This window comes from Equus asinus, chromosome 15, assembly GCF_041296235.1.
Source record: "Equus asinus isolate D_3611 breed Donkey chromosome 15, EquAss-T2T_v2, whole genome shotgun sequence".
Classification (NCBI taxonomy): domain Eukaryota; kingdom Metazoa; phylum Chordata; class Mammalia; order Perissodactyla; family Equidae; genus Equus; species Equus asinus.
The window spans coordinates 10,795,921-10,809,186 of NC_091804.1; the positions used below are offsets into that span (position 1 = coordinate 10,795,921).

Sequence of the window (13,266 nt, forward strand, 5' to 3'; positions counted from 1 at the left end):
AAATTTAAGGGAAAAATATAGCTTTATAGTCAAGGCTTTCTTTTAAAACAAAGCACCACTACCCTATTTGGTCAGTTCCTTTTTGCTCTTAATAATCAATTACTTTTGGCTCTTTGCAAAAGTCAAATCTAGAGATGCTAAACCATTAGCGACTATTTTCAAGGGAACGATAGTAATTATACACACACACACGTATTCTAATATGTTTTGGGGGTAATCAGCCTTAGTCACTGGTAGAGTAAGAAATTATGGAAAGAAGTGATCTTTATTAAAAAGAGTGAGAGACTTTACCTGGTTCTTAAAGGATGGTCAGACTTAAAGAGGGAATTTTGTGAGCTAAACCTGAATTGATTTTGGTCTATTTAGTTAGGAGACTAGTATTGTAGAACTAAAGGCTGTTTAAAGTAACATAAGGTTAAGATTAACAGAGAGAAGGGGGCCAGAATGTGAAGAAACAAATGAGACCCAGGCCTGGGATCTTTTGATTATATTAGCTTTTAATTTGTAACATATACAGGTATACAAAGAGAAAAAGCCGAATTCTAGGTGAGTGCAATTGGCTAGTAAGCATTTGCCGCCTCTATAAAGCCCTGGAATTCTGCTTGATTTTGCCTTAAGTTTATTTCTCCAAGAGGTCTGTAATCAAAAGAGGAGATTCTGTTAGGTTTTGTTTTTTTGCGTGTGACGCAGAATAAGTTTGGAAAATGAAATTACACTTGTTACCTTTATTTTATTTACGTTTAGCTTAGGATATATTGTGAATTAATATTTTTTCCTGAAGCACCTATTATACTACTAACCCTGCATTTTTGTAACGTTTGTTTTGTTTTTCAGTATTTGGCTTCTTCAAGCGTCTGTCCAGTCAGACATTTAAAAATGGCATCCAAACAAGAGATAATGAGTGACCAGCGGTTTAGGCGGGTTACAAAGGACCCGAGATTTTGGGAGATGCCAGAAAAAGAACGAAAAATCAAAATCGACAAGAGATTTCGAGCAATGTTTCATGACAAAAAGTTCAAGTTGAATTATGCTGTGGATAAAAGAGGACGCCCCATCAACCACAGCACTACAGAGGACTTGAAACGTTTTTATGACCTTTCAGATTCTGATTCAGATCTATCTGATGAAGATAACAAACTATTGAACCAAAAGAAAATGAAGAAAAGACCCCAAACTAAAAACGAAATAGAATCAAAAAATCTAGTTGAAGAAAAAAAGAAAGAAACTAAGAACATTAGTCGAAAGGATTCCAAAAATGAAAATGACTTAGAGAACTCTGACAGAATTCAGAAAATGAAAAACTCATGCAAGTCTAAGAAGATAGATTCAAAAATAAGTCCCAAGAAAGATAATGAAGAATTTACACAAAAAAGTGCAAAAGGGAAAAAAAACGTTGTTCGACATAGTACAGACTTGTATCCCAAAGGAAAACTAAGGACAGTAGACTCAGGCACCTCTGAAATTGTGGAATCTCCCAAGATCAAGTTTTCTGAAACAAGAGGAGAAACGCAATCAGGTTGGTTGAAAGAAACTAGGGATTTTTTGGTATAACATTATTTATTTTCATAGTGTAATAGGAATGGTCAAATGCTTATTTGGAAGTATAAAGCTATGAAAGAAAAAATACCGTATAATAATTAATAATTTTTGATTTGGTGCTGTAATGGCTAGAAGAGAAACAAATAAAATCTTGAATCTTGAGGCTAAACAATGATTTTGATTTGTACTGGGCACTAGTGAGAGCTATATTCTCTAACCAGATGAAGTGTTATATGTTCTCACCACATGAAAAGAAGAAAAAGCTCTGAAAAAGATTAAGTAGAGTTGAGTACTCATCCATTCTTTCATTCATTCAACCACTTTTAGTAACTAGTGTCTGGCAGATAGAACATGATTAAGACGTGATCCCCCTTGTCAGGGCTGCTGCTAGTTTATGTGATGCCTCTGCAAGTTAGAAAAAGATGTGCCCCTCTGGACACAGAGCTGCCAGAGCTCACAGTTTTGTGAGAGACAGCACCTTTGAGTGAAGTAACAGGTTCTTTTTCCCGGAACAGACACAGTGCCCTTGAAGGGTACATGGCTTGGTGAGAGGAGTTTGGCTTCAATTCAAGCCCTTCTTGCCCCTCTTGTATATCCTCTTTTGCAAATAACAGTCTGCTAAACTCTATGCGGTGACACTGGTCTAAAGCAGCATGGTCCAATAGGAATACATAATTTTGAATTTTCTAGTAGAGACATTAAAAAGTAAAAAGAAACAGATGGAATTGTTTTATTAATACATTTTATCTAACCCAATATATCAAAAAAATTTCAATATGTAGTCAACATAAAAATTTTAATGGAATATCTTGCATTCTACTTTCATACTAATGTCAAGTTGGAGGAGCCACATTTCAAGTGCTCAGTTGCCACATGTAGCTGCTGACTACTATATTGGACAGTGCAGATCTAAAGTGGAAGAAGTTAGTCAGAGCCATGATACAAAATAGGATAATAGTACCGTAGAAGATGTTTAGCAGAGGGGTATGAGAACTCGGAGGAAGAGATTGCTCGAGATAATGGTAATTAGAGGAAAATTTATACTTGAAGCAGTATTTTGATTGGAATTTGGAAAAATTGGGGACCTGAGCATTCTATGTGGAAAGAACTTTGTGAGCAAAGATATGGTTATGTTCAGAAGACGTCAGTGTTCTTGTTTGATTAGATTATAAGGTCTCTGAAGGGGTGAGTGGATAATACAGCTAGAAGTGATTATTTGGAGCTAAAAGTAGGAAATATCTGATTCTAATTCATGTTTACATGTTTACTAAGCTTATTAAAATTTTGTGTTACCTCTCACAGCAGCAAAATTTGAGTGTTGGTGTTGCTGATCGTTGATATAACTGAAAATTTGTGTTGTTCACATAAGCCAGATGAAGGCTGGCTATGATTACAGGATCCAGTGAGGGTAGCCATCAGGAAAAGGCAGAGAGAGGTCTTGACAGGCCAAGATCACACTGAGAAGGTAGAAAGTATCAGGCAGTGGACAGAATTCTAGATAGCAGGGACTTAGTGGATCAGGGGTGGCGTCCCATTCCTTTTCTACAGCAGACTAAGGTATGGGGAGAAGAGATATGAGTCTGGTTACTGAAATTGAAGAATAAGATCAGAATGGGAACAGCAACAAAGTTGGTTTGATGCTGGTTTGTGAAGTAAGTTAGTCTAGCATCTTTTGAATTTCACTTGATTTAGAGCACTAGAGTGATATATCCATGTAATTCTTTGGATTGATTTTACAGAATCTTTTTACATATCTTTTTTTCACTTAATTTTCTCAATAACCTCAAGAAATTAGGATATATTAATCAGGAATCAAGGTCGAAGTGATTTATGTGAGGATACACCGAGCTGGGCCTGTAACTCAAGTCTTTGAATCTTTTTGCCCCGCGTGTTGCTTGTAGTAATTTACATTGGTTTCATTGTCTAGAAAAGGCATTATCTGTCAGTAGGGATTAAGTGACTCTACATGTAAACATCTTTCATCAGCTATCATTCCATCAACTCTGTGTACAAGGGACTTTTTTTTAAGTGCTATAAGATAAAGGTGATATGAGGAGTTGCCGTTTGGTATTATGTGTCATTTTAAAATGTTGGTGCCCAGCACTTGTACTGCTAAGAACTTATTTTAAGTAAGTAATTGGACATGTGTGCAAAGGATGTGCATTGTAGCATTGTTTTTAAAAATTAAAAAAATGGCAACATAAATCATTAAAGGATTGATTAAATAAATTGTGACCTAGCCAAACATGTCTGTGATATATGAAGTTTTAAAAATAGGTTGCAAAAGAGCATAAATGGTGTGGTTAGCCACTTAAAAAAATTGGTAGGTATATCATGGAAAACAAATTTAGGCAGTTATGTACCAAAATAACCATCCAGTTATCTCAGAGTAAAAAATTACTAATGATCTGTATTTTCTTCATTAAACCATATTTTTTTAAATTTTTTGCGGTGAGTATTCATTACTTTTATAATTAGGAAGAAAATCATAAAGCATTTTTTTTAAGTAGCTGGATAAGTAGTAGTTTTTACAGTCACTACTAGAGCAATATCATCTAGGAATAGAGGTAACCCAAATTATCTGGCATATGGCTTCATACATGGTGGGTTCTGAGCAAATATTTGCTGAATGAATAAATATTTTAATTTTTATTCATTGGTGTCAAAAATATTAAAATACTAGATCTCTTTAACTCTCCCATGTATCAATTTATTGTACAACCCATAGTGTGGTTTGTGTACTATTGTCATATGTGAAAAGATGTCATATGTGAAAAGAGATGTGAGATGATACTGGAACATTTTTATATTGATAGTTATGTATTTATTTCAACATCTTAGAAAAAAATGTAACCACCATATCACATCTGTGACTTCAGGGATATTGTTTAGAACAAAGCTAAAACTGATTTCTTTAATTAAAAAAATTCAATTTAATGAAAAATATCAGTGATATGCAAAAATCATGAAGATAGTATGGTTAATGACTGGTGCACGGGAAATATTGCATTACTTGATGGAGCTAGGTCCCCAAGGTGTTATTTTTGAGCATGTTGCTTAAAAGTGAATTGTGGGAGGCTGACCCCATGGCCTAGTGGTTAAGTTCAGCACGCTCCACTTCAGCAGCCTGGTTTTGGTTGCCAGGTGCAGACCTACACCACTTGGTGGCAGCTGTACTTTGGCAACAACCCACATACAAAATAGAGGAAGATTGGCACGGATGTTAACTCAGGGCAAATCTTCCTCAAGAGTAAGATTGGCAACAGATCTTGGCTCAGGGCAAATCTTCCTCAGCAAAAAAAAGAAAGAAGGAAAGAAAAATGAATTCTGGTGCTTACCTCATAGTAACTTTCTTTCACTATTGCAATAGTGTTTTTCTGACCCCCATATACATAACTTATGATAATGCTCTTTTTTGGGCTATTTCACATCTCCTGGCTAGTTATTTTTCATTACTCCCCACTCTCTTGTGATATTAAAATAAAAGCCCATTTCCTACTTTTCCTCCTAACAAGACTCCTTTTCATTTAGTTTCAAGTCACATGATATCTTTGTGAAGTTTTCCTTATTATAAATACCTTTCTGCAGACAAATTTAGGTGTTTCTCTCTTTGGTGTGTTAGAACATAGTTTCATAAGTTAGTAAACAATTTCTTTTTGTTTTTGAACCCATCAAGAGCATGGAATCATCTTTCTCTTTCCCTAGCTCAATGCTTTGTACATAGTAGACACTCAGTATTTGGTCAATGAATGACTGCTTCTCCTTCCTTTAACCTTTTTCAGTGGTTCCACTCGTAATGGCAAGAGACATTGATAGTTATAACTCAACAGGTGGTAAAATGTTTGACAAAAACACTCTGGAAGAAGATTCAGAAAGTGCTAGTGAAACAGGAGGTGATGAAGAATCTGAAGATGGAATTACAGGCATTGATAGAGCTTCAGCTGATGAGGATGACGATGTCGATGATGCTGGAAGTGGGGAGGAGGAGGATGAAGATAGTGAGGATGGTGATGAAAGTGACAGTGGCCCTGATCTTGCGAGGGGCAAAGGAAATATAGAAACTAGTTCTGAAGATGAAGAAGATATGACAGATTTACTTCCAGAGGAGTCTGGTTTTGAGCATGCTTGGAGAGAATTAGATAAAGATGCTCCTCGGACTGATGAGGTGAGCTTTTGAATGAAGACGATTGTTTGTGAAGAGCGTGGTACAAGTACCTTCTGTGGATGGCAGGATTGCTGTTATTAAATTAAGTGGGAAAAGCTTTATTGATGAATGATGGTTCTGGTTAAAACTTCTTGCTATGGAATATATCTATATAAATTAGATATCTGTCAAAGCAGATAAGAAATGATTAAATAAATAAAAGTCACATGAAATTTTTAGAAAATACTTGCTTTAGCTGGTAGTTTATATTTCAGTTTCTCTTGCACCTGTTAGAAATTCTACAGGGTAACATACTCAACTTCCATATTCATGCATGGGTGGCAAAATAGCTGAACAAACTTGGTATTTAAAAATCAGTGTATCATCATGTTCTGATTTAAGAACTAAGAACCTAAGAGAAAGTGCTTATATGTTGCCAGTTTTACTATTGTGTAATTCATTGGAAGTTCTCTTTTACATATTGAAACCACTTAGATAAGTACTATATTGATGATTTCAGAATTTAGGGGAAAGAAGGCATTACATTTTTAGTACCTTTATTTTGCAAGCATTGGGAATGATATAGATCATGTAATATTTAATTTCTCTCATTTCTTAGATTACACGTCGATTAGCAGTTTGCAACATGGACTGGGATAGATTAAAGGCAAAAGATTTGCTGGCTCTGTTCAATTCATTTAAACCTAAAGGAGGTGTTATATTTTCTGTAAAGGTAAGAATTAATTTCTTTTTTTTTTTTTTCGGTGAGGAAAATTCACCCTGAGCTAACATCTGTGGCAGTCTTCCTCTATTTTGTGTGTGGGTTGCTGCCATAACACAGCCGGCACTGAGTGGTGTAGGTCCATGCCTGGGAACTGAACCTGGGCCGCCAAAGTGGATCTCACCAAACTTAACCATTAGGTGATTGGGCTGGTGATTTAAGAAAAAAATCCTATTTTTATTAGCAGCAGAAACATATAAAATCCTTGGAAATTACCTTAAGAACATATAATTGGGCTGGCCCCGTGGCCAAGTGGTTAAGTTTGCATGCTCTGCTTCAGCAATCCAGGGTTTCACCGGTTTGGATCCTCGGCACGGACGTGGCAGCACTCATGAGGCCATACTGAGGCATCGTGCCCCAGGTACAACCAGAGGCACTCACAACTACAACATACAACTATGTACTGTGGGGCTTTGGGGAGAACAAAACAAAACAAAACAAATATATAACCCTAATGAAGTAAACTATAACCCTTGATAAATTTGAAAAACTTAAATACATTTTGAGATACCTTCTATAGGGCCAGCATATTGATTAAGAATCCAGGCTTTGCAATATGACAGACCTACATTCAAATCTTGATTCTGAAACATGCTATGTGATCTTGGGCATTTTATTAATCTCTTAAATTTTTCTCATCTGACAAGTGGATATAAAATAGTATTTCCTAGGGTAGTTGTAAGGGTTAAATGAAAAGGAGCTTACATTAAGTATTTAGTACAACGCCTAAAACAGCTCTAAATTATTATTTTTCTGTTTAAATATTTAAAGATGTCATTCTACAGTTTTAGTGTAGTTTCAGTCAAAATCTCAGTTCAAGGGAAAGTAAAGAAAAAGGACACCAGTAATTATCTAAAAAAATAAACAAGTGAGAATGACTAATAAATTTTTGAGAAATCATACCAGTTTAAAAGGATTCACCCTACCAGTTACAATGTCTAAACATTTTATAATGCTACTAAAGTTAACAAGTTTGGGTAAAAATAGGGAGACAAATTGATGGAATGGAATAGGCAAATAGAAGGGTTTATATGATAATTTAGATCAAAATAAGCTTCTTGAATACATAGTATTGGGACAAATGGACAAGTCTTTGTACAGAGAACTTAGTTCAGATCCTCACCTCCTAATAGCCCAAAATAAACTCCACATGAAATAAAGGAAAAAATTAAAAATCAGGGCCAGCCCCATGGCATAGTGGTTAAGTTCACACATTCCGCTTCAGTGGCCTGGGGTTCCCTGGTTCAGATCCTGGGCGCAGACCTACGCACTGCCTATCAAGCCATGCTGTGGCAGGTGTCCCACATATAAAAATAGAGGAAGATGGGCACAGATCTTAGCTCAGGGCTAATCTTCCTTAAAAAAAAAAAAAAAAAGTCAAACCACAGAAACAGAATAAAATAGAATTGTGTTTTTGTTAAATCTCATATTTCAGGAAATGGGTGCGTTAGTAGAAATTTCTCTTAAAAAAGAGGAAAAAGAAACAAAGAGAATCAACAGGTATGACTACATATATATTTAAAACTTCTACATCCAAACTTCCTGTGTGCAACTCAAATTTGTAAGGAAAACTCAGATCTGCTAGTTGATAGATTACATAGTTCAGACAACCCGACAAAGCATGTGTTATTTAACAAATGTGTATTAAGCCCAGTAGTATCAAAACAATGCAAAGTAATACAGTTACATTTTTTGACTCTCAAAAATAGCCAAGATATAAAAATAACCAAATTCTGGTGATGGTGAATCCTTTTTCTTAGACCAAGAGTATATCTACTTTGTGTGATAAGATTATCATCAGTTCTTTTCTGTTTAAAGAATTTCTTTAAAAGAAAGCATTGGGTAAATGATATGCCTTAGAGATAAGTTGGATATTAGAAAATTGTTCTTCTTTATTACTTAGGTTTTATATATTTCTTTAATCATTTTTGTATATTTCATGCAAACTAATCGAGTCGTTTTTCATGTGTATGTTTACATTGAGTTCCTCGAGCTTAGAATCTTGTTTCACTTTTCTTAATTTTTCCCTTGGATCCCAGAACCGTCTTGTTCCAGTTGATGTATAGAGTAGATATTCTCCTTTTGTTCCCAAGCTCCACATCTGTTACTTTCCAGCCAAAATGGCTGTTTTTAAAAGGAGATTCCTCAGGTGGTTTAGCTTCCTCTAGTAGGTTTAGAAGTGAATCATCCTTGCCTTTTTCATTGAGTCCACTTGTAATTCTTAAAATTCCTGACCTTGACAGGTCTGGATATTGTAAGAAAAAGAAAGTGTAAGTTACATTCATCTTATTTTTTTGTATATAAATCTTTATATTTTTTAGATATATCCTTCGGAGTTTGGAAAGGAGAGGATGAAGGAAGAGCAAGTTCAAGGACCAGTAGAGTTATTAAGTATTCCTGAGGATGCCCCTGAAAAGGACTGGTATTAAGTCACTATAGAAAATAAAACTAAACCTCATATGTTCATGTCACTAATTCAGAATTCTGGTTACTTTAATAGTTAGGACTGAAGTTTACTGTGTGCCATTTATGGTTAAAACAGGTTGAAAAGCAGATTAAAGTCTGTCAGAAGTGGCACACTATTCCAACAACATTTTGTGTGTATATTTCTATATACATAAAAATAATTATTGCAGTTTTGAAAAGCATTTCATGGTTAAACTGATTTAGACGTCTCAGCTTTGTTGCTCTGAATTAGTAAGTTTCCCTTTTTTCTGAGATGTTGCTTTACATATAAGTGGCATTGAAACTCTATTTGCCTTCAAATTATATAATTTTTCTTATTTGAGGATTAAATAGAAAAATGAAAGAATGATGGAAAGTTCTTTATCATCGTAATGTAGTATAGGAAGAAAAATTAAGGTGGTTTTTAAGCCACTAGGTGGGGCTATATGTGCACTTAAAAATGATGGTTAAATAGATTGGTGGCAGAAGACAGCCGATGAAGACTCTCAAAGAATGTAATGTGTTTAAGTGAAATTAAACTTAGAACCATTTAAACTTGACAACACATGAATTTAGAGTAATCGTTTTACAAAATAAGGAATTTCTTTGTAATTAGAGCTAATGCTTTCCTAGCGTATTTCATAATATAGTGATCGTGTCCAGCAGTTTTACTTGAGAAGGCTGTATATGATAGCAAAACAAATGAAAAATTCTGAGAATTAATATAGGTAAGCACATGTAATTCTTAGACTCTCCTTTTCTAGATAGCAAATTCCAATCAAAATACCTAGTCTGTACCTTTCAAAATAATAAATTGAGCTTAAGTATTTAATGTTCATAAAGGCAAAGTCATGAAGGAAGGATGGTTTAGAATGAAGGCCAGGTTGTTTTTTAAAGGGAGATAGGTATTTCTGTCCCCATATAAGTAGGCTTAATGGTTTTTTCCCCTTTTAGGACCTCTAGAGAAAAATTGAGAGATTATCAATTCAAACGACTGAAGTATTATTATGCAGTAGTGGACTGTGATTCTCTTGAAACAGCCAGTAAAATTTATGAGGATTGTGATGGCCTGGAATTTGAAAGTAGTTGTTCGTTCATAGATTTAAGGTAAGCCAGTGTGTGTTTGACCAATTTAATCTTGTAGCACAGCGTGGTTATAAGAAGTGAAATATTTGAACTGGTAGTGCTCTCTGTTGTTTCATATTTTAAAAGAAGATTTTTTGCTTTTGGGTGAACTTTGTCCTGTGGAGTATCACTCTTAAAAAAGAAAACTGGACTAAGAAAATGCTAAAGTATTATGTGTGAATCACCCACATTTATGTCTCTTCAAGTATATTGACTATGTTTTTAGGATGATGGGTTATATGTAATGATATTTCTTTGCAGCTCTTTTAGAACTAGGAACCAGGTGAAGTAACTTTAAAAAAAGCATTGAGATGGTGGCAAAGGAATTTGCTAATAAACTGGTACCTCTAGATCTGTGCTGTCCAGTATAGTAGCCATTAGTCACATCTGGCTATTTAAATTCATTCAATTAAAAATTTTAAAAATTTGAAATTCATTTGCTTAGTCAAATTAGACACGTTTTAGGTACTTGTTGGCCACATGTTGGACAGAGTAGATACAGAACATTGCCATCATCATAGAAAGTTCTATGGGACAGCTGCTCTCAATGCTCCTCAGTGAATGGATGATGTTGCTTGCATTGTCGTCAGACTTGGGCATTATTTTCTCCGAGTGCTCAGGCTTCACTGACCCAGAGCTGAAAAACCTTAGATGGTTGTGAATGTCCACTCTAAAGAAATGGAAAGCTGAACTACTATAGCATTTTGTCGTTAGCCTGGTCCTTTTGAACCCAGTAAACCATTCTACTGTGACACTTTCAATAGATATCACTTCTTTATATCCAGGTTTGCTAGAGGCTTTGTTCTCAAAATGAAATATTTCAGAAAAAAAAAATTCATCATTTCATGCTAACTATGGCTTTGATACTTCAAAGGCATTCTGACTGGTAGAAAAATAAAAATAAAAATTTCAAATTAATAATTTAGGGTAAGATTTTAGCATGCTTAAGTATATAGCAAGAAGGGCATATCTCATCAGACAAGTTATTTCCTTTTCTGTTAACAACTTCAATAGGAGGTGCTTCTTTTGAATGTCTAAATAGTAGTTACCAAACATTTGTTAGAATGTCTAACTCTTTGGGTACATGAATTCATGTTAACATGTTGTTTTCAGGATCCTTTTGTTCTTTCTGTTTCCTTTTGGGGAACATTTCCATGTGGTGTTAGAATAAGCTCTGGTGGTGCCTAAAAAAATAACATCAATGACCATGGAAAAAATTTACATTCCTTGTTTTATTTTGTCATACACAACATCAGAAAAGAAAATTGTTTTCTGCTGCCACCCAGTTATCTAGGGAAAATTTTTTTCATCTGCCCCAAGATATAAAAGCATACATATTAATAACATTTAAAGATATTGATCTCAGATATTTATTTTTCTTATACTAAGTCTGTGCAAAAGTGTAGCTGGAGGAGGAGATTATGTAGACTTAATGAACTTAATTATCCATTCCTCCCCCGCCAAAAGTCAGTTTTGATAGAATATGTATATGCTTTTTTTGTGTGTGGAAATAAAATCTTTTATATAAATTACAAACCTGAACATAATAATCATGGATTATTTAACACTTCACCTCCCTCCCCCATTCCTTAGCCTGATGCCTAAGAATTGTCAAACAATTTCAGTGCCTTATTTACAATTAACAGCTATTTATTTGTGAAAAAAATTGTAAGATAGTATTAAGATTTTTTTGGTCTTGAAGAATCAACCTTAAGCTTTTCTTTATTTTCATTGACACTTTGTGTATGATACTTTATATTCAGAACACTTACCCATTAATAATTCTGTTTGATCTTCAGAATATCATGTAGCAAGCCAGTGACTATGCTGTCAAGAGTCTAGGTCTTTTTGAAACATGAGGGACCCATGTGTGTTTGCACCTGACTCGTATTAACTGACTCCTAATGCAGGATTTCTACCTACACGTAGTTCACTCAGAGTTAGTGGAATTACAGATTTATAGCTTAAGAATTTTGGAAATTTTGTTCCAAGGTTATTTCTAACATTGTTTACTTCATCTACATGTGTGTTCTGCAGAAACTTTTGTATGTTATGTATGTATAAACTACAACTAATTAGAAGAGAATCTAAGCTCTGGTTGTTTATCACTGTGGCATATGTTTAAATAGATTTGTTTTTTCTTTGTTTCCTAGGTTTATACCAGATGATATTACTTTTGATGATGAGCCCAAGGACATAGCCTCAGAAGTGGATTTAACAGCATATAAACCAAAATATTTCACATCTGCTGCAATGGGAACATCAACGGTATTTCTTAACTTTTAAAAATGTGTGGCTGGACTCTGTTGCTTTAAGAAAAGCCTTTGTGTATTATTTACTTATAGCATCTTTAGAAATGGAAAGTATTCAAAATTTTAATGCACAGGTACAAATAGAAATGAGACACAAGTGTATTTGCATTTTATCTGCCACATCCGTTTGAACCTATTTTCAGATTTTTGTTATGCCTTTAAATCTGAGTCTGTGACCTGCAAATGTTTCTTTTTTCTCTTCTTTTTCATACATTCTTATTCGAGTAGATTTTTTAATAAGTAATATGTCAGTTATTAATATCCTAGGGAGTAGGGAGAAGGAGGTAACATTACCTCAGATCACAGTTAAAACAAAACTAGTGGAAATTTAAAATAGGAACACATTTTTTCTGCAGATATAATCCAAAATTGTAAAAACAGTTGAAGTAGAATAATTCAGAACTACTAGATGTCGCATTAATGCTTAATAACAAACAGCCAAAAGATTTCTATTGAATTAGTTTGTTACTTAACTGCCTACCTTTTCTCTTCTCTTCCCTCCCATAAACCTTCTCCCCACAGCTGGATTCTGCAGCAGCCATTCAGGCTTCCCCCTGCCTTTCTTGTGACAAACCACTGTGCTATTCTAAGGATGGACTGGTGGCAGAGAGAGCTGCTGTATCTGTCAGCTACATGCTGTGGTGGGCACTGTGTGGCCTTGATTAGTTACTGAGTATAGTAAAACCCCACCATTATGCAATAAGTGAAATCTAAAAGATATAATCAGATAAAATGTAGTAAAGTAGGGTCATGTTATTTTCAAGACTAAAAATGGCCAGGGCAAGCCTGTCCAGCCAGCCAGTCAGAAGTTCCTAGGATCTGACTGTATCATCTACATCTGCCCCAGTTCCAGCAGTGGTTTTGTGATCATCAGCTCAGGCTTAATTATCAGAATAGGGATAGTGCTGAATCCTGTGACT

At 34.8% G+C, this 13,266-nt stretch overlaps 1 protein-coding gene across 2 annotated transcripts in view; it reads left to right on the plus strand.

Annotated features, from left to right (window-relative positions):
* The window catches only part of ESF1 (ESF1 nucleolar pre-rRNA processing protein homolog), a 58,683-nt gene that overhangs the window by 720 nt on the left and 44,697 nt on the right, over positions 1–13,266 (plus strand). For both annotated transcript variants that reach the window (XM_014832765.3, XM_044747978.2), the window contains exons 2-7: positions 835–1,516; positions 5,322–5,704; positions 6,303–6,416; positions 8,786–8,886; positions 9,864–10,016; positions 12,188–12,302. In XM_014832765.3, the coding sequence (XP_014688251.2) occupies positions 877–1,516; positions 5,322–5,704; positions 6,303–6,416; positions 8,786–8,886; positions 9,864–10,016; positions 12,188–12,302 (1,506 nt within the window). In that variant the 5' untranslated portion in view covers positions 835–876. The remainder of the gene's footprint in view (positions 1–834; positions 1,517–5,321; positions 5,705–6,302; positions 6,417–8,785; positions 8,887–9,863; positions 10,017–12,187; positions 12,303–13,266) is intronic.